Below are 22,242 nucleotides of genomic sequence, written 5' to 3' on the forward strand. Positions count from 1 at the left end.
AAAACCATGTGTCTAGTCAAAGACCGTGACTGTTCATGACCAGCATTCCCTTCTTGCCATAAGGCACCACGGTGGTATAAGCCCTCAGGGATGGTCTTCACCACCAGGCACTTGTGGGGCCTGAAGCACGAACAAGGGCCCTGGGCAGATCCAAAGATAAGGAAGAAGATAAATGGGCAGAAGCTGAGCAGAACAAGGAGGAAAATAGATATAACCATGAAGGAAAGAGAACCTTTTGCTGCGACCAGCTAATCAAACCAGGCCAAATCATGCCCCATGCAATTTTCTGGGCAGCCTTCAGAGAGCCACCCAGCCTGAGAAGCCAACCAATTATGCCTGATCACTCTCTGCAGCCCTGTCCTTACAAAAGACAAGTCCAGACTGGCCCAATGTAGACAAATGAGCAGTTCTATTATCTCTGAAAGGCAATCTAATTCCCTTCAAATTTAAAAGTCTCCACAGTTTCCTAACAGGCCTCAGTGGGGCTCATGCAGAAATTAATAAGTTCACAGTATGCCCAGTTTGCTTTCATTATAATTTTTTGCCATGCGGTGGACAGAATTTTCATTATTACTCTAGGATTTTTCTGTATCTGATTCTCTTAGAAGGTCATGTCCACTGGGCTCAAACACTGGGTTGAGAATTGAGTCAGGTCTAATGGACATGACTGAGATCTGAGGGAAGTTTCATTGACTGTGTTGGAGCCTCCGCTAATTAGGTGGGGCAGGAATCAAAAACAATATCACAGGAAAAGGGAACTCAGAGCAAGTGATGAGAAGCCCTGAGCTCCAATCTCAGACCTATGCTGGCCTACTCTGGGATACTGGCTTGGCCTCTCTGTGAGTTAGGGTCTCCACCATGAAATAGGTAGAAGGTTCTGGAAAGAAACTCAAATTTATTAAACTGCTACTGTATCTTGAATCATTGTAACATGCAGCATAGACATTCTTTAAATTTCATCAAAACAACAACCCTGGAAAGCTTATATAACTTTGCAGTTGAAGACAGGCTGCTGTAATTGGTCACTAAATCACACCACTAGAATAAGCCATACAGTGGCTAGAGAACCAGGGACTCATGTGGTGTGAATGCAACTGCAAGCTCATACTACTTTTCTGGAAAGCAATTTAACATGTTTCAGGAATTTTTAAAAGTTTGACCAAATGATTCTAATTCTGGAAATCTATTCAAATTATAGAATTATAAATGTAAAATGCATTACAATAAAAAAGAAGCTGAGGTAGATAAATTGCTTATCAACTATTAGGATAGTTATCAAAAAGACAAGAGATAAGTGTTGACAAGGATGTGGAGAAAAGGGAACCCTTGTGCACCGTTAATGGGAATGTAAACTGGCATAGCCACTATAGAAAATAGTATGGAGGGTCCTAAAATATTTAAAAATAGAACCACCATATGATCCAGCAATCCAACTTCTGGATGTACAGTCAAAGGAAATACAATCAGGACCTCAAAGAGAAATCTATACTCTCATGTTCACTGCAGCATAATTCACGATAGACAAGATATGGAAACAACCTACATGTCTGCCAATGGATGAAAAGATAAAGATGTGATATATATGTAATGGAATATTATTCACCCATGAGAAAGAAGAAAATCCTGCCACTTGCTACAGTGTGGGTGGACTTTGAGGGATATCATTTTTGTTCAGTGAAATAAACCGGACAGAGAAAGAAAAAGTCTGCATGGTATCACTTATGTAGGATATACATGTGGAATCACTTATATCACATATATGATATCACTTATATGTGGATTCACTTATAAATGGAATCAGCTTTGCAAAGCCAAACTCACAGAAACAGAGATTAGAATGGTGGTTACCAGGGGCTGGGATAGGTAAGGGAACTAGAAAGATGTTGGTCAAAGGGTAGAAATTTTCATTTACAAGATGAAATAAGTTCTGGGAACCTAATATACAGCATGGTGATTATAGTTAACAGTACCGAATTATACATTTGGAAGTTGCTAAGGGAGTAGATCTTAAATGTTCTCACTGCACACACATACAAAATGGTAATTATGTGAAGTGATGACGTTATTAGCTAAGGCTATGGCTATAATCATTTCACAATATATGAGTATATCAAATTAACACATTGTGTACCTTAAACTTACACAATGTTATATGTCAATTATATCTCAATAAAGCTAGAAAAAAATGAGAATTATAAACTATAGAATATTCTTTGAGTAGGAAATCAGCCATTTAACAAGATACAAAACAATATTTAGTAAAATGATGTTGTTTCATTAGATTAGTGGGAAAAATAAGTTATAGTGTTGAATATGAGGTGTGATCACCATTTTTGCAAAAAAAAAAAAAAAGAAAAATGAGTGGAAGAAAATACATTGAAATGTTAACAGAGGCTCTGGGGGTATGAAAACATTTTTTCATACTTTTTGCTATATTTTTCACATTTTCTACAATAATTATTGTCATAAACAGGAGATATTCAATAAAAACTATATCCTTGAATTTTTATTTATATGCAAAATGTAATCATGATGTTTATTTAAATAAATGATACTCGACGTAGGGAATTTTTCTTAAAAACAATTTTTAAAGGAGGTGAGGGTATTTACAAGAGAAAGAAAAAAGAAAAAAAAAGTGATATGGATGAAACTATCTCCCAAATACCTCATAGCTCACCTCAAAGGCTAAATTGGAAATAAAGACCACTGGGAAAGGGGTGGAAACATTGAAACACAATATAAGAGCAGTTGATAAGGGGGACTAAAAGCTGCGGTTGACTTCAAGAAGTGATGGAGCTGGCAGATATGAATTTTTCAATTTTATGAGAATGATAGGGATCTGAAATAAATCTGTATTTTCTTTTTAAGATAAATGTTTTAAACTAAATGTCTGCAGCATGGATGGATGGCTAGTGCTTGTGTCCTGTCTTAGAGCTGATCGTAAATAGCACTGAGAAAAATAGCTTTGACCATTCTAAAAAGCATCTTTACTTTTTGCTCTCAAGACCTTGGAATATTATATTTTGATGCATTAGGCTAAATTTGTTTAAATTTGCAAATATTAGAGGGAGAACAGAAATTGTCTTCAGATGGAGCTATCTATTCAGGGGCGACTTAGAAGTGAACCTTCAAGATGTGCCTGAAAACCCCTGGGCATACCCAATGATTAGAATACAAATTCAAGTTTAGAGGCATTTGATAGATTTATGATTTAAGGAAATCTCTGGTAAATCTTCAAGGAAATTATTAATTGTCCTTAAGCCCTACAACCAAAGAAGGTCAGTAATCTTTTATAAATCCAAACTTTCATATATAAGATTTGCTTGCAAAATTTCTCACCCCACCCCCCCAATTTTGGTCTGTACATTAGAGAGCTTATAACCTGACTATAGAATAGCTTATTCAACAATTTCAGTTTCCTAGTTCACTAATGGATGAAATAGGGCTACACTGAGGACAAACATAATGAATAATCAGACACATCTCTCATCTTTTAAAGTATTATCCTTAAAGGGATCATTTACTTCCTGTTTAATATGTCATTGATTTTCTCTGTTATGTTTTAAAGAGGGGTCACACACTTGAATGGGAAGATGAATGAAAGGATCTGCTAGGCGGAAGGACATAAGCTTTGAGAGAAGAGGCCAAGGGAAGCCGGCAGCACATGGCACGGTCTAAAGAGGGAAGATATAACTCAGCTCTGTATTTCTGACCTGACTCATCAAGATAAACCAGAATCCTTCCCTTTTTATGCTAAATCTCTCAATTTCTAAATGTTCATCTCTATTTTTTTTAAGTACATAATGTATGCCAAACCGAACAATTCCAGAAAATGAACGTTTTTGCTAGTGTTTGTTTTAAAAATCTCATTTTGGGGGACTGCTAAGAAATGCTGAGTAACCCCAGTGCTGTTTAATTATGTCCAAGAAAGAGATGAGTTGGAATATTCCCAGGCTGGTAAAGGCTTGGGGACGACACCTCATCTTTTGTGTAAAACACAACATGGATTTATACTTCTAAGTGGAATCCAGTCGAGCTGGGACCTCTGAGGATAGGTGGAAGATGTATGGAAATGTCCCAGCTCTAAGCACCATGGAAGTCGCAGGCAGGTGCCCTTGGTTATCATCCTGCATAAAATCAAGATAAAGCCTTCTGAGAGTCAAGAGCGTCTCTCTCACGTTCTACAAGGGTCCTTGTGGGTTTATCTTCACGTAACGCTGAATTTGCCTCCATTTAGCCTACTCCCTCGCTCTTTACTTCATAATATTCTATAATGAGAAAAGGACCTTCACAAAGCTTATCTCTTTGAAGTGCAAGAAAGCTATTTTTTTTTTTTTCTGCCCAAGTACCTCATAACATAGAAGACAAACTGTCAGAAAAAATAGACTTCATCATGGTGAAAACCCCAGCCTGGCACCCATCTATCATAAAGCAATCTTCTAGAAATCTTGAAAACCTTCATTAAATTTCCTGTCTTTTTCCTGACAGTTATAAAATGTTAACAATATTACTCACGATGCAGGCATGTTCAGAAATTTTTTGTTCCATCCCTCCATTCCCTGCTTTCACCCATACCGTTCTCTTTGCCATATTCTTCACCATCCCTCCCTAGTGACCTGGCCTATGCAGGAAGTTAGAGGAACAAGTACATATAGTCTTGAAAACAATGAGGCTCTCTGGCCACGAGCTACGGAGAGCAAAATGGCACTGCCTTTGGGTTTCTCCTCCAAAAGCCACGCCCACTTTGAAGCTCAAAGGCACAGCTCTGTCCACCTACTAAAAAATATTTCCTGGTCTTTTAAAATTCCCTTTTCTCTTGACAAAGCTGCAAGTCTGTACCTGTCCATGATATGTAGGTAGTAGGGAAACTGGGTCACACATTTTCTTGTGACTATAGGTCATTCTAGAGAGAAAGCTCCCTACAGAACTTGCTAGCACAACGTTTTAAACTCCAGCGACTAATTCAACAATATACCATCTCTCAGAAGAAGAAATAAACATCTTGTGCCAGAGGTGACACCAAGGAAAAAAACCATAAGGAGATACAGAATCCATACCAGAAATCAGAAGATGCATACAGCTTCGAAATCACAGGCTGACCTATGAGATGCACAGCATAGTGACAACAGCTAAAGCAAACCATGCCCAACCATGATAAACCATCATCTCACCTGCAAAAGGAACGGGTGCATCTTTGTCCAGGGCTACCAGTGGTGGGTCCAAGATGACTGTGTCATTGTTCTCCGTAATGACTCCATGATACGAAGTCTCGATCCATGGCTTATGCTTGTTGACTAGAATACAATGGAAAAATAAAACAAAAAGATTGACTTTTAGGATCATCATTTGAATAATTAATCCACAATAATATTATCAATATTGTGTATTTACCCAATCATAGGGTCTCATCCAACCACCACACAAGGTACATAGAGCATATTAGTCCCTTTTTCACCTAAGGAAGCTTCAGAGAAGTGCAGAGAGGTTCAACAATTCACTCCAGGCAGACAGAAAGTAAGGGCAGCACCGAGACTCAAACACAGTTCTTGGCTCTAGGATCATAGACCTTGTACCTTACCAAAATCCCATCATTTCTATTTCTGGATGCCCAGTACAGATATTATCAAAAACTGATTAAAAGCTTTCATTCTCAAAAGCTACTATCTAGTCATAGATGTTTTAAAGTCCATTATTAATCAACAAACTAGCAAATTATGGCTGCGTACTGGGATTTCTGACCTCAGCCTAATCTGATCCACGATTAGGAGCTGTTACTGCATTTCATATACATATATGTATGTATGAATACCAATATAACTTCAAAGAGACAACCAACATTTGAATATTTCCTGACCATTTAAAGACTGCATTATCTAAATGGTTTAAATCATCTAGCAATTTAAGCTACTCATCAACAGTTTGATCAGCTGAATTATAAAGTATCTAATGAATAATTAATACACTTAACATATATGTCAAATATACATTACTGGTTGAATTGTGGCCCCAAAAAACACAGATTGGAGTCTTAACCTCCAGTTGATGGAATCATTTCCAGGGCAGAGAGCAGCTCTGCCTACTGTAGGTCTAAAAGGGGCAGCAGATTCATCCATGCTCACATGTTGGTATTCAAACGGGTACTTCATTAAGGACCCTGAATAATTACAGCCACCCTGGGCTGTCCCCACACTCCTTTGCTCTTTTATTAGCCATCTACACAAATGCAACGTAAATAATTTGCAGCTGTTGGGAGAAACAATTAATCTCTTTTTCCCTTTAATTAAACCTAGGGGCCTATTCATTAGAAATGTGTACAGAGGATATGCCAAGAGTTCACCTAGTGTTTCAGATTCATTGCACCACTTGGCTCATGGCAGACAATGGAATCCAGAGTCACAGTTGCTGGGTTTCAGCCATGGTTTAGCCACTGAAAGGCTGGTCCTATGCAGATTAATTGGCCACTCAGACTTTTAACTCCCTCAAACGTAAAATGGGGAAGATGATACCACTCACAGAGTTGCCATGTCATTTAGATGGGCTTGACACCAGGCTCTGATGTTTTGTTACTGATTCTCACCACCCTGCTCCCTGGGCAGTGATAGTGAATGCAGAAGTGGTTTACAAACGTTAACGTTGAGGTTCTCCCTCCTAGTGGGAATGGGTTTCTTTCTTTCTATCTATGGGCCTGCCTTCCTCTTCTCTCCATCACTAATACAGTTAGTTGAGTGCCTATCACACATTAGACATTTTACATACATCATTAATCTTCACAATAACTTTAATAGATAAGACTTTGGATCTCATTTTGCAGGTAGGAACTGAAGGTCAGAAGGGTTTAAATGTTCTTCTTTTAGAAAATAAAAATGTTAACATCCCTAAAATTTTCTCATTTCTTTCCCACTTTCTAAATTCCTTCAGATTTATCTTGACTTTTGCTTTGTCAAAGTCGATAAACATTTGCATTTTTACTTGTAACCAAAATTAAATCTTTTTTTTTTCTTTATGTACAGATCAAATCCTCAGGGTTGCAAAACCAATAACAAATTTATATTACTTTGACTATGAGAATATCATTGATGCCTGGGCCAAGTATTACTCAAGGACCGATTACTTTTCCTTCTTAGTGGTCTAACAGTTATTCTAAGGACAACATTCTGTGTGGCCAGACCAACTGGATTATTAATTCTTTCTCTCCATCAAATGGCTGAATCACAGTCCACTTCAACTTGTATCATATTCAAAACCAGCCTCCTTTGTATATTTTTTGTTTTCTGGACTTCAAGATTATCTTTTTATTCCTATTGAGTTATAAGTTACAAAACACAGGACTTCTTACTCACATCCCAAACATATTATAGGTTTTTAATCATTCCCTTTGTTATTCATTTCTCATTTTTAAAATGAAGATACTTACTTCATAGAAATGTTATAAAAAATTCCATGAAACCATTTAGGCAAATCTAGTACCCCTGATACCAATAGACAGTCAAATGCTCTTAAGTTTCTCTGGTCCATCTCATGCTCCTGAATGGCCTTGGACACTCACATGTATTTAGCCCAGCTTCATTCATTTGACAAATATTAAAAAAATAATAATTTAAAAAAATGGAATGCCTCACATATGTAAAAACAGTTTAAGCATCGGGGGTAAAATGGTGAATGGGAGTCCCTGAAAATCCATTTGACAAAACTTAACATCCATTCATAATTAAACCTATCAGCAAATGAGGAACAGAATGAAATTCCTCTGATAACTTTTATAAAAACATGCGGCTAACATCATGCTTAATAGTTAAAGAGTGAATGCTCTCCTCCCAAGAGCAAGAAGAATACAAGGATGTTCATTCCTACCTTGTACGGTACTATTCACATTATACCATAGGTTCTAACTGGTGCAATAAGGTAAGAAAAAATTGCATTGGAAATTAAAATTGTTTTATTCTCACAGAACATAATCATCGATGGAGGATATTGTATGGAATCTACTAAAATGCTACTAGAACTAATATGTAAATTTAGAAAGGTGACAGTGTACAAAGTCAACATATAAAAATCAATTATATTTCTATGCACTAGCAGTAAATAATTAGAACTTCAAATTTAAAAATACTAATATGATTGTATCAAAAAACACAAAACACTTAGAAATAACTTTCACAAAGTACATCTAAGATCTGCACACTGAAAAACCCTAAGCCATTGCTGAGAGAATTTAAAGAAAAGCTAGAGAAGTCTTAATGGAGTCTTTGTGATTTGGTAGGCTCAATACAGTGAAGATGTAAACTTTCTCCTAATTGATCTACAGAGTCAATGCAATCTAAATCAAAATAACAATAGTAAGCTACCTAATTTTAAGACTTATGGTAATGCTATCATAATCAAGACAGTGTGATAGCGACATGAAGATAGACATACAGATGAATAGAAGGAATAAGGAGTACATAAATAGACACACATACATGTGGCTAATTAATTTCTGACAAAGGTTCCAAGATAATTCAATGGAAGGAAAGGATGGTCTTTTCATTAAACATTGCTGGAAAAATTGAATATCCATGTGCAAAAAAAAATTTCAATTGTACAGCACAACCATACACAGAAATTATCTCTAAAAGCATCTTGGTCCAAAATGTAGGAGTTAAAATTATAAAAATCTTTAAAAGAAAGCACAGATAAAAAATCTTAGTGTCCTTGCATTAGGCAAAGACTTATAAGAAGGGACAAAAGAAGCATGAGCCATAAAAGATAAAATTTATAGGTTGAACTTTATAAAAACTATAAACTTATAAGTTTTGAAAAACACTAAAGAAAATATTTTTTTAAACCACAGATTAGGTGTAACTATTTCCAAAACATATCTTATATAGGATTTGTATACAAAACATACAAAAAACTCTTACAACTCAATAATAAGAAAAAACAATCTGTAAAAAAAAAATGCAAAAATTTGAACAGACCTGTCATCAAAGTAAATATATAAATACCAAAGAAGATGAAAATATGTTCATCATGAATAGTTATCAAGGATTTGTAAATTAAAGCCACATTGGGTTATCACCAAACCACCTCTAGAATGGTTAAAATAACACTGGCCACACTAAGTTCTGATGAAGATGTGTGACAACTGAAACTCTCATGTGTTTTTTTTTATAAACTTTATTAAGTTTACTGGGGTGATGTTGATTAATAAAATTATATAGGTTTCAAGCATACCATTCTATAATACATCATTTGTATACTGCATTTCGTGTCCACCACCCAAAGTCAAATCTCCTTCCATTACCATATAATTGACTCCCTTTTCCCTTTTCTATTTCTCCCCACCTGCCTTTCCCTCTGGTAAAGTAAACTCAATAGTGTTGCCAGTGTCTGTGTGTTTTTGTTTGTCTTGTTCACTTATTGCTTTCCGTTTTATATCCCACATATGACCAAAATCATATAGTTCTCAAGTTTATCTGTTTGACTTATTTCACTTAGCATGATATCCTGAAGATCCATTCATATTGTGGTAAATGGCAATATTTCATCTTTTCTCATGTCTGAGTAATATTCCATTGTATGTATGTACCACATCCTCTCTCTCTAATCATCTATCAAAAGATACTTTGGTTGTTTCTATGTATTAGCCGTTGTGAATAATGGTACAATGAACACAGGGATACATACCATACATCTTTATGAATAAAAGTTTTCAAAATTGTCAGGTATCCAGAAGGATTACTGGGTCATATGGTAATTCTATTCTTAGTTTTTTGAGTTAATTCCATATTGTTTTTCATAGAAGCTTTACCAATTTGCAGTCACACCAAAAGTGCATGAGTGTTTCTTTTTCTCCACAACCTCTCCAAGACTTATTACTTGTCTTGTTTATAATAGCCATTTTAAGAGGTGTGAGGTGGTATTTCATTGTGGTTTTGATTTGCATTTCCCGAATAGCTAGTGAAGTTGAGCATCTTTTTATCTATCTGTTGACCATTTACATGTCTTTATGAGAGAAGTGTCTGTTCAGGTCCTCTACTCATTTTTTAAGTGGATTGTTTTTTGTTGTTGTTGAGTTGTATGAATTCTTTGGGTATTAACCCCTTATTGAAACTGTTGTTCATAAATATCTTTTCCCATTCAGTTGTTTGCATCTTTGTTTTGTTACGTGTTTCTTTTGCTGTGCAGAAGCTTTTTGGTTTGATATCATTCCATTCATTTATTTTTGCTTTTACTTTCCTTGTCTTGAGGTCAAATTCACAAAATCTTCTCTAAGACTAAGGTCCAAAAATTTAGTACCTATGTTTTTTCTTCTATGTATTTTATTGTTTTGGGTCTTATATTTAGTACTTTAATCAATTTTGAGTTAATTTTTGTGTATAGTAACAAAAAGTAAGCTAGATTCATTCTTTTGCATGTGGCTTTCCAATTTCCCCAGCAACATTTATCAGAGAGGCTTTTTCTCCATTGTATGTTTTTGATTCCTTTGTCAAAAATTATTTACTTATCTATATGTAGTTTTATTTCTTGGCTCTCAATTCTGTTACAATGGTCTGTTTACCCAAAGAAATATGCCAATTTGATGCAATCCCCATCAAAACCCCAATGACATTTTTTAAAGCTGTAGAACAAAATAATTATTAAATTTGTGTGAAACCACAAAAGACTCTGAATAGCCAAAGCAATCCTGAGAAAAAAAGAACAAAGCTGGAGGTATCACACTTTCTGACTTCAAATTATACTACTACAAAGTGACAATAATCAAAACAGCATGGTATTGGCAGAAAAATTGAAACTCTCATATATTGCTGGTGGCAATATAAAATAAGTCACTTTAGAAAACAGTATAGCAATCACTTTGGAAATTTCTTAGAAAATTTAGCAATTTCTTATAAAATGACTCAGCAATTCCATTCCTAGGATCTATCCAAGAGAACTGAGAACATAAATTACACGAAAGACTTATATAAGACTTGATGTAAATGTTTGTAGAATCTTTATTCAGAATAGCACCAAACTGAAAACTAAAATGGCCATCAGCCAGTGAATAGATAAACAAATTGCAATATAGCCTTATAATGAACACCTCTTCAGTGATAAAAAGAAATCAACTACTGATCCATACAATGAAGTCAATAAATATCCAAAGCATTCCTCTAGTGAAATGAAGTAAAAGAAGTCAGACATAAAAGTCTACAAGCTGTTTGATGACATTCACATGGCATTCTAAAAAATGCAAAAGAATAAGGACAGATAATGGATCAGTAGTCACTAGGGTTTGGGGTTGGGGTAGGGTTTGCTTGCAAAGGGCACGAAGGAGCTCTCCAAGATGATGAAACTATTCTGTATCTTGATTGTGGTGGTGATTACACTTCTATGTGCATTTGTCTAAGTTTATTAGTCCGTACATTTAAAAAGGGTGATTTTTATTACGTGTAAATTATATCTCAATAAATATAGGGCAAGAACAAAGTCCTTATCCTCAAAGGACTCTCAAACAAGAGAAGGATCCATGAAAACAAGTATGGTAAGAGGTAGGTAGGAAGAAGAAAAGCAAAATACTACAGAAAAAGAGAGAAGCATGGTAATCTGGAATAACTTCCCAGAAAAAGTAGATTCTAAGTCATGAGCAATAGGAAATAAGCAGGGATAATGGGTGTGGAGGGTCCCTGGCAGAGGAATGTGCACAGGCAAAGGCCTAATGGTAAAATCATCTGGTATACAAACAGGAATAGGTTTGGCTGGAGTACAAAGTTTGAGGGGCAAGGCTGGCCAAAAAGTTGAACTAATAGATAGCATTTACATCACCCAGGGCTTACTGGCATGTACAGAATCATCTAGGAGTCACTTCCAAACCCTGGCTTCATGAGACACTGTAGAACCACCTCCTTTCCAGAAAGAAGAAATAGGTGTTCATCCTTGTGTCTTGGCTATTATTTCTTATTTAATTGGTTCCCTCCCCTGACAAATGTTTTGCCTTTTTGTTCCAAGAGATTGAGGCCAGTCAGCTTGTACTTTGCTCCATTCTGGATGTAAATTCAGACGAGCTGATTTTTTATCAATTCTTCAAAAGATAATGTCCCTGTATGCTGCATAACTTTTCTCAAGGCTGAGCTCTGTCATTTCATGCCCCTTAGTACTACTTCTTGACTGTCTCGTCTTTTTTCCATGATGTTTCAGCATCTGGAAAATGCCTGTGTCTTTGCACTCATACAGAGAACACCACTGTGATATTTCTGCTCCATTTACAGAGAAATTAGGTCTTGCAGCCCAATGTGCCTTTAACTAGAGCACAGATGCATTCTCAGGAATACTCCCTGGCTCTCTTCTTTTTGCTTCCACATCCAAAAAAGTACATAAACACTCAATCTAAGCAGCAGGGTCAAGTGACTGATGATTTACCCTCTGAATCTTTCTACTTTCATCCTAACATTGACCCTCTGGCCATTGCTAGTTCCTTGATCCTTAGAACTCCCAGACTTTTCCCCAGGTAAAGTGAACTGTGAGTAAAAACACACTGTACTGATTGCAAAATGCTCTAGTGAGGTTAACTACACTCTAGTAGATTGGTCATTCTAGGAGTCAGCCTGGTCTTTTGCCTGTCATGCTCAACTTCCCCTCTAACCTGATCCCCTGGTAGAGCTGCCTAGATCAGGGTGGACATATAACCCATGGGGTAATAGATGGGTAGAATAGGCTGGGCCAATTGGTTGAAAATCTAAATTTTCATTTAAGAGGGCTAGAAACTATAATGTACTTGGTGATGCACCCTTGAGTTCATAAAGAGTTGGGGCTGGCATTCATGATGTGATCAATCAAGGTTTAGGGGAAGCTGAGAAGCCACTAAAATCAGAGGAAGCTAATCTGCCAAGAGACAGGATTTGGGACCCAACATGCATAGAGAAGAGAAGTATCCTGAGCAGCTACATGAGATAGAGAAGCTGGCCCTGATTCCTGTTTTCCAGTGCAGGCTTTGCTCACCTTTCATGGACTTGTCAGCCTGCCGTGGGGTGCCTGAGGTTGCCATGGGAAGCCTTTCAATAGTTCTTCCCACAACCACCACGTTTTTAATTTGTACTAGTTTGAGTGGGTGTCTGTTCTTACAATAAAATGACTCCTAAATACAATAACTATAATAGCATTTTAAAAAGTATGTTTATTCCCTGTTTCAGAGTAAGGGTGGGATGGGATTCCTGTTTAGGTAAGAATGGCAGGGAAACCCGATTCTGGACTTCCTTGCCTAATCTATCAATAGTTCTCCTGCCCTCTACCACAAGATTAGAAGAAGCCGCTCAAAGACCCCAGTCCTTCAATTACCCATTCCTTTGCCCTCACTGTGCTGTCTACCCCTATCCTCACACTCTTTCCAGACTCAGCTCCGACCCCATCGCCTCCACTTCTCCTCCTCTGTTCCCCCACGCCATCCTCTATTGTCTGCTCTCCTGTGTTAGGTCTACTGCATTGCCATTAGTTATTTCTCTATCCTTCTTTCCCATGGTACTGCGAGCCCTTTTGAGAGAGAGAGGCAGCATCCTAGTCATTATGATGTCCACAAGTCCTAATACAGTGCCCAGCATGTTTATAAATGAGGCGAGCACACCTTTCCTTTGCTGGCACCTCCAATGTCTGAAGCGATTAGCAGTGCTTTGATTTCAATGAGCAGGTATTCCTACATTATCCAAGTTAAAAAGGGTGTGCCTCCCAAATCATAAGGTGGCATTTGTCATCACTTAATTAGAGGCAATGTATATCTCTTGCTAGAGGTACCAATTAGAGAGTTTTAAATACAGATCCCATGTGTGTGACTCACATATGCAAAGAATCACAGAAAATGAGGGTTACATTTTACCATTTTAATTGAGTTGAAAAAGCATTTGAAGAAAAGAAGACTGAGTCATTAATTCTTAAGTGCTTGATAGGTGCTCTCAGTGAGGGTGGAATGTAGCTTTCCTTTCCTTCCTCCCCACTTTCCTTCTAGTCACTTATCCATTTCCCTGCCATTCTTATTTTTTTTCTTTCTTTCCATCTGTCAAGTTCCTTCCATAAACACTCACTTTATTGAAGGGTGGGTTCTCTCAAAGTCATTAACTAAATTTCTCCAGCCTGGAATAAATCATATGCCATTATCATGTAGGGTACAGCATGTGGGCCAGGAGCGGGGCTAGGAAGAATTGAGCACCGGGGAATTGTATAATTTTACAAAAGTGGGATTTTCAGCTGTCTTTACATAGCCACCTGGATAAAGCAATCATCCAAAGCTTGCCCTAAGACAGACCCTGAAGTTGGGGGCAAGGGATACTGGGCTTAATGTCATAGTTCTAACACTATGTAATCAACAGGGTAAACAGGATATCTTGGCTGAGTCTTTCAATTTCCCCAGACCTCTACTCTCTCTCTTTTGTAAAACTGAGGTAATACCAATCCCACGGGGTTATTGGGAAGACGATAAATTGAGACCCTGAGTCACAGCAGACTCAGTGGTGACGAGTACTTTATATGTCCTCAATACTCACAGGCTGGGGTCAGGACCCACATGGGACACAGACAGACAATGCCCAAGTTACCCAAAGAATCTCTTGGTGGGCTGAAGATTTACCAGAGCCTGAGGCTTAATTTCCAGGAGCTGAGAAGATTATATTAAGTCTGTGAAACCCATTAGGAGCTATTCAGGAAAAGATCATTTAGAATATGAAAGAGGGAAAAAAAGACTGTGATGGTTTAATGTTCCCATTCAATCGCTAGAGCCAGCTCATTTTTCCACACAGAATGTCTTACCTACTGAACAATATTATTGGACTGAAGTGTGCACTAAATTGTTATATCGATAATTTCCCAAGATTGTTATTACTTCAATATCTCATACTTCACTGCATTTTAAACATCTTTAACCCTTAAAATCAGCCCTTCACTAACTTTGGGATTTATGCTACTAAATGTAATTGTCTAAAACTCTTTCTGTAATTGTCATTGCTCAACCCCAACCAAAACAGAATAAATCCGGAACTATCATTCCTGACAGACTATTATGTGCCAGGCTCTGTAGCTGTGATCTCATTAAATCCTCACGACCAGCCCCTGTAAGAGGGCAGCATGGCTCCCTTTCATGAATGCTGCTGTAAAGATTCAGGGAACTTGAAATCATACCAAGTCATGGTCCTAAAGGAAAACTGAGATTCCTACCCCACTTCGTCATTCTTCCCCCAGGCAGAGGTCGGTGAAACAGCATACATTTGTTTCCATGTTTTATGGGTCAAGCCATCAACCAAGTATTCTGAGGAGTCACAAGGAGACAAAAGAGCCAAGATCAAAACCAACTAGAGAACCGTCAGGGTTTTCCAGAGAAACAGGATCAATAGGAGATGGAGATAGAGACACAGATAGATATAGATAGAGATCAACATAGACTTTGACATATATGTATGTATATATAAAGGAATTGGCTCACACAATTATGGGGGCTGGAAAATCTGAAATCTGTGGGGCAGGCCTGCAGGCTGGATGCTCAGGTGCGAGTTGATGCTACAGTCTTGAGGCAGAATTTCTTCTTTTCTAAGAAAACTCAGTTTTTTTTTTTCTTAAAGCCTTTCAACTGCTTGAAGGAGGCCCACATACATTATTAAGGGTAATCTCCTTTATGTAAAATCAATTGCTTGTTGATGTTAACCACATCTCTAAAATACCTTCATAGCAACACTAGATTAGTGTCTCACTGAACAACTAGGTACTATAACCTAGCAAAATTGACACATAAAACTAACCATCACACCCACTGAAGAATCCTTTAAAATGTTATATTCAAAATGAGAAGATTTGATGCGACAGTACAAATTCCTCTTAACCTCAGATAAAAACATCATATTTTTGTTTCTCTACTGATAAACTAATAAATAAAACCTTTGTGCTGTACGCTATCAACTTTGTTCTAGAGGGTATCAAATGTGCGATACATTTTTATTGTAAATTCCATTTCATGCTTTAGATCCTCAGATGTTCAGAATGACAAATGGCAATTATCTGGTTTACAGTGTATTCACAGCAAAATGTTCACCTGCTTCTCAATGCTTCAGAAAGAAAGCACTAGAAGGCCAATTTTGCTTCTTATTTATGTGGACTGTTATCAGCATTTCTCCAGCTCTGGCTCCTTACAGGGAGGATGAGCAAAAAAGAAAATTCCTCTACCATTACCAAATACACAGTCATAATAAAGTTGCAAGCCAAATGCCCTAGGGTCACCTTTGTGACCAGCCCTGAGTATCAGGGTATCAGATTAGGTTGTTCTATTTGCATTCAAATGTTCGCTCTCCCACCTGCTCAGCTTCAGTCAGCTCAGCTCAGCTCAGCTCAGGCACCACTGACTCAGGGAAGCCTTCTCTGAACCTCCTCATCCTCTCCACCGCTAAACACATACCCCAGAATGAATCAGGTATCTCTCCTATCCTTCCACAGCCCCCTGACTATCCTTAGCACAGTAAGGACTATACTAAGCTATAAATATCCTTTTGTATCTTTCTTCTACCAGATGGTGGGGAAAGACTCTGGGCCTTTTATGTCTGTAATTCTAATGTAGTACAACAGTTCTCAAAGTATAACCCAGGAACTCTTTGGGGTCCCTGAGATCCTTTGAGGAACTTACAAGGTCAAAACTATTTTCATAAAAGTACTAACATACTGCTTGCTTTGTTTTCATTGTCTCTGGAGTTTTCCAGAGGCTACAGAACATGATGTCACAACAGATTAAATGCAGAAGCAGATATAAGGATTCAGTTGTCTTATATCAAGCCAAACATTTGCAAAAAAATTTAAAACGATATTCTCTTCACTATTTTTTTATTTTGAATAATGTAGTTGTTTTTAATAAATTATGTTATTTTTGTCAACATGTGATAGGTTTATTATTTTGAGCAAATTAATAAATATATATTTTTAAAAGTTTATCAGCTTTAATTACTGATGCAATATCAATAGGTATAATCTGCAAAAACAAAACCTCTTTGGCATTGTTAATGATATTTAAGTGTGTTAAAGTGTTCTGAGACCTAAAAGTTTGCTATATGTTCTGACAAAGGACTTAAAACAAAGTACATACTACTAATGTAGGTAAAAAGAGAAAAGCTATAAGTAGAGGAAAAGGGTGGGGAAAGAACAAAAAAACAGAGAGGGGAGTGAGGGAAAGAAAGGATATCTAAAATTATGGAGATCAGACTCACATAATCAATTCTTAGACTCAACTCAGTTGGGGAAAAGTCAGTCAATGTGGTGACAAGATCAATCCTTTCTCTGTTTTTGGTTGTGAAAGAAAAGCAACTGGTTGACTGAATGGCTTGCACACTGATTGTGTAGGCAATAGAACCTCTGATTCTTTTGGAAAAAGGAAGAGGAGCATCTTTTCTTGCTGTGTGAACTTGAGCGTATGCTATCAAAAGAATAATTGTCTGAAATCACAGTTCTTATAACTCTTGCAACCTGGTTGAAGAAACCACCATAAAAAGAAACAAACTTTATAAATCATTCCTGCAAAAGGCATCAAAGGTTAAAAGCGTCATGATGAATTTCTGAAATAAATCTGTACTGTGAATTTTCAGAGTGTTTGGGAGGCAACCAGGGTGTCTCAAAAGAGAAATCATGATCTTAGCGATTTTAAAGGGTAACCCCACTCTTAAAAGTGTCAATTTCTCCTAGAGGTAAATAGAACAGGTATTTGCCAGCTGGAAGAGTCTCTCAACGCTTAAGGCATCCTTACCAAAAAAGCTGTATGAGAACTGTGATCTCATCAAAACTAGATGTGGGGCATGGCACATAATAGGTGCTCAACAAATGTGTGTTAAAAAATCAATGAATGAATATGTTCTTATTGCTTGTGCTAATTATCTGCGCAAAGATTCACGCATAGTGATTTTTTCCCAAATATAAATTCTCTTAACTCAGCTTTCTGGTTTGGATATGTTTACTCATAATCAACCTTTGATTGATTATGAGAATTGTGATTTCCATGTACACCAATACTATTTCTGGGGATAACTGAATAAGGAAGACACAGGGAAAAGGAAAACAAAGAGGATGGATGGGCAGAGTCTATAAAGGAAACTGGCACAAGCTAACCACTGGCCCAGAACAGTAGCCGGCATGTAATGAGAAGAATTCCATGGAATTGAGAAGGTTCCAGAAGGAAAAGTAACTCCTGACTTATAAAATCAGATCGCCACAGGACATTTGGATGGAGAACAAGACATGCATATTATCTGCAACAAAGCACACAAATTTACTAGCAATTAACGGCTTGAGGGTTGGTAGAGTCAAAAGATTTTTATGAACACAGAATGATAAATGGAATTAATTGTGCAGTGCTCATTATATTGAATTTAAGATGAGTATCATATTATTGATAATGTATTATTTGGTATGCTGTATATTAGTGAAGATGGAGATATCTACAAAAAAAGTTATGTGTTAATTCTCAACATTATTTTGTCATATCTTTTTTAAAAAATGAGGATTGACTTTCTCAACAGTGAAATGTCCATCCATTGGATATTTTTCCACGAACTGATTCTACTTCGTAAAGGCATGGACAAGGCCTCCCCTGCAACCCAGCTGGCATCTGATAGGGTTAGTAGAGCCCTGGTTCCTTCTGATGTTATCAGGATGTGTTGGTATAGGTCTTCCAAGAATCAGATACCAAGATGGGATTAAACATGCAAGGATTTTATAAGGATACATGCTTGTATGAGGGAAAATAGGGACAGAGTCAGAAAAGGCTGGAAAAGAGATTAGACTTCGATGGAAAAGAGATTAGATCTTGATGCAAAAGCATTACCCAGCGCAGGAGAGAGGAAGACAAGGCTGGGTGGAAGTGTCTTATACCGTCAAGCAGTCTTAGTGTACCTCTATAAAGCTGAAGTCTTTGGGACATCCTCAAGCCAGAGTCAATAGTCAAAAGAATTCATGTCTCCGGGTCTGCCTTAGTCTCCCCCAATACCCCCACTCTCAGTCATTAGCTGGTACAGCCCATGGAAGGCATGACCTCAGAGCCAAGATATTTCAATGCCTAGTAGTTGTAGTCCTGAGTACCTTCCCTGTAGTTGGAGGTCTGGGGAATGACACAGTTTAAGGCAAAGCATTCCAATGCTTTTGTGTAGGATGATTTTTTAAAAAACTGCCTGGCAGCCTCTTGTATTTCCTATGCCAATGGGTATACCTGCGCCTCTATCCCTACATCTTTATAAAGCAGCCTCTGCCTACACAGTCTGGGGAACAGGGCCCAAAAATGGAACTGAGAAGAGCCAGGCAGGCGACAAGGTGCCAGGACCACCTCTCTCAACAGTGGAAAATAACACCTCATCTCCTTCTCTATAGGAGTTTCACAGACCCACACACTGTCCTGGCATGAAATTCTGAAAGCCTCACAAACTGAGCTCCCTGAGACACCACATAAACCAGACAGGCACCCAATGGGATCCAGTCACAGGTAGATCAGTTGTCCTTTAGGAACATTTGAGAAGGTAGTACATGAGGGGACAGGACCTTGGCCCCTAGGGCCAGTCCCCAGAGTTTGTGTACAGCAGGCTTTCCTTAAGTATCTCTTGGATTCCTGAAGCATTTGTGTCAAGGGTATGTAGAGTATCCCCAACTCCACTGAGCATGGAGTAGAAGAAAATGGGATTTCCTACAGCACAAGGGAAGGGAAACAGCTATACGGCACACCTTTATGATACAGGGCTACTTAGACTTCATCTCATGAAAATAACCTTCATCTCATGAAAGTAACCTTCAAAATTACTCCCACCTACAAATAAGGCCAAGCCAATGGAATGTAAACACTGATTGACCATGTATACAATATAGTCCACAGCTAATGATGTCATTTGACAAATATTTATTTAATAAGTAACTATTGTCTATGGGAGGGGCTCTGCTAGGTATTGGAGGTACAGCACCAAGTAATTACAATAGTAATTAAATTGGGACAAGAGCTAAGAAGAAGTACAGGATCTCATGAGGATATATGCCAATGGAACATGACCTATTTAAGGTTATTGCAGGGACCACCCTTCATAAGTGACAACTGAAAGGAATAGAAGAATGATCCAGGAAGAGAAGTGCATGGGAAAACACTAAGAGAAGAATGACAAAGAGACGATCCAGTATGTGTGATGAAGGAGATAAGGGGTGGCTTCTGCTTGGAGAATCTCCCTATAACATAAGAAACTGAGAATAAGATTCAGTATTCTAACTATGTAATTGGGTAGTGCACATGTAATTTTGTAGGAACTAAAGAGGAAGGGGAAATCAATAATGAATTAATCTTTGCAGGCTTTCCAGAGGTGGAGGCTGGGCCTCAGCTGGGTTTTGCATGATGAGCTGAGGGGGCAGAATAATGAAGGTCAAAAACCCGGATACCACCTACACTCCTCCTTTCTCTCTAATTTGTTAATTCATCTTTTACCCTGTCTACATATTGTTCCTCCTAGAAACGTCTCTTGTGTGTTTGCTTTTCTCCCCCACTGCCGAGGCCAATCCCCGTCTTGCCTCTGGAGTATTGCAACTGTCCCAACTGTCTCTTGTGTTGCACCCTCGAAGGCATCCTCCTTACTGTGAGCACAGTAGCCTCGAAAGCACAGGCCAAACCCTGCCACCTCCTTACTTCCCTCCAGGAGATGGTACCAGAGCTAGGACTCATGGATGGGGCTGTCTAAGTTAGCAAATAAAAATATAGGACACACAGTTAAATTGGAATTTCAGATAGACAACAAATAATTGTTTCGGTATAAGTATGTCTATGTAACACTTGAGAGATACTTCTACTAAAAAGTCATTTGATATTTATCTGACATTAAAATTAACTGAATGCCTGATATTTTATCTGGCAACCGTACTCATGGGTGAAGCGGAAGGCATCCACCCCTATCTACAAAATGATTTCCGCGACATGAAAGGTTCCTCAGATGAAAATCTTTCCCAGTCTGCTGTCTGAAATCCACTTACCTGCAACCAAAGCTCATCACTGCCCAGTTAAAACCAATGCTTAGTGTGCCCACACCCCATGAGTGGGCCCATGAGGCTACACTTATTCATCCTCAAGATATTACTGCGAGCAGGTTCTGGGGAATACAAGAGAGCATGGGTGGTGAAAAGAGGTGGCCAGGAGTGGACGTTATTAAGGGAGTGAAGGGCTCAGGACGAGAATAAAAGGTTGATGGTGTGCAAGGTAGCCTTGTGAGCTTTGTTTTTCTCTCAGGCTCCATGAGGAGGTTCCAGTCTTCTTAAGCTTTGCTTAACAGGCTCATGGGCTTTCCTCTCTCTGGCTTGGAGGCTAATATTCTAGCCCTCCTCCACAATAAACCCCTGCCCACCAGCAACCCACTGTACCCATGGGCCGCCAAGAAGTCTGATGTCTCGGTGCCACTGCATCTGGAACAGACCCAAGTATTGCAAAATGCCCATCTTCCCATTCAGTCTCCTTGTCCTGATGTTGAAGCTTCTTGGCAGCTCCGTGATAAGGAAACAGTATACAGACAATCGAAAATGCCATAACAAGTGACCTTAACTTTTCCTTTTCTCCCAGCTTTCCAGATGAGCAATTTCCTTTTATGAACCAGACAGTCATAAAAAAGCATAAGTGAATGCAATACCTTTAATAGTTTTCTTTTAAAAGTTTGGCATTAAATACATTAAATGAATTCCCCTCAGCCTTTGGACAAGAAGTCATTAGATATGGCCTATTACTTGCATTATCATTACATTAATGGGTCATTATGAAAAATAAAAGTTCTAATCAGCATGAACATTTTTAAAGTGTCATGAGGGGGAATATGCCAGGCTGGACTGTCTTAAATATCCAAACTAACCTAACTGCAATAAGTAATGACTTTGAACAAAAAAAGTTTGAATACAAAGAATCACTTTAACAAATCTCACTCAAAGTCATTAGAAATGACATGCTTTATGGAAAAAGGGGAGGTTCTCCCCCATGGACCCAGCTAAGTGATAAGAGTTCTCCTTGGTGCCCTGTGACAACACTAACTGCCTTTACCTTCCTCACTCAGCCTCCAGTGGAAGGAAAAGACCCTCCGTGGTCCTCACAATGTTCCACGCAACCCTGGGATCCCTCGGAGTTAGCTCAGGGGCCATAGTGGGTGCTAAGGAGCAGCTACATGGTGGACTCTCCACCATAGCTTTAATCCTGTCCTTTTCCACTCTTCCATTTGTTTTTACTGTGATCTTCTTTATGAGTACTAGATGATTTTGAAATGAACTATATTTGCT

At 38.1% G+C, this 22,242-nt stretch overlaps 1 protein-coding gene across 4 annotated transcripts in view; it reads right to left on the reverse strand.

Annotated features, from left to right (window-relative positions):
• CLSTN2 (calsyntenin 2) overlaps positions 1 to 22,242 on the reverse strand; it is a 559,410-nt gene that overhangs the window by 351,794 nt on the left and 185,374 nt on the right. For all 4 annotated transcript variants that reach the window (XM_016141907.2, XM_036219590.1, XM_016141906.2 and 1 more), the window contains exon 2: positions 5,172 to 5,294. In XM_016141907.2, coding sequence (XP_015997393.2) covers positions 5,172 to 5,294 — 123 coding nt within the window. The remainder of the gene's footprint in view (positions 1 to 5,171; positions 5,295 to 22,242) is intronic.

Source organism: Rousettus aegyptiacus, unplaced genomic scaffold (assembly GCF_014176215.1).
Source record: "Rousettus aegyptiacus isolate mRouAeg1 unplaced genomic scaffold, mRouAeg1.p scaffold_m13_p_4, whole genome shotgun sequence".
Taxonomy (NCBI): domain Eukaryota; kingdom Metazoa; phylum Chordata; class Mammalia; order Chiroptera; family Pteropodidae; genus Rousettus; species Rousettus aegyptiacus.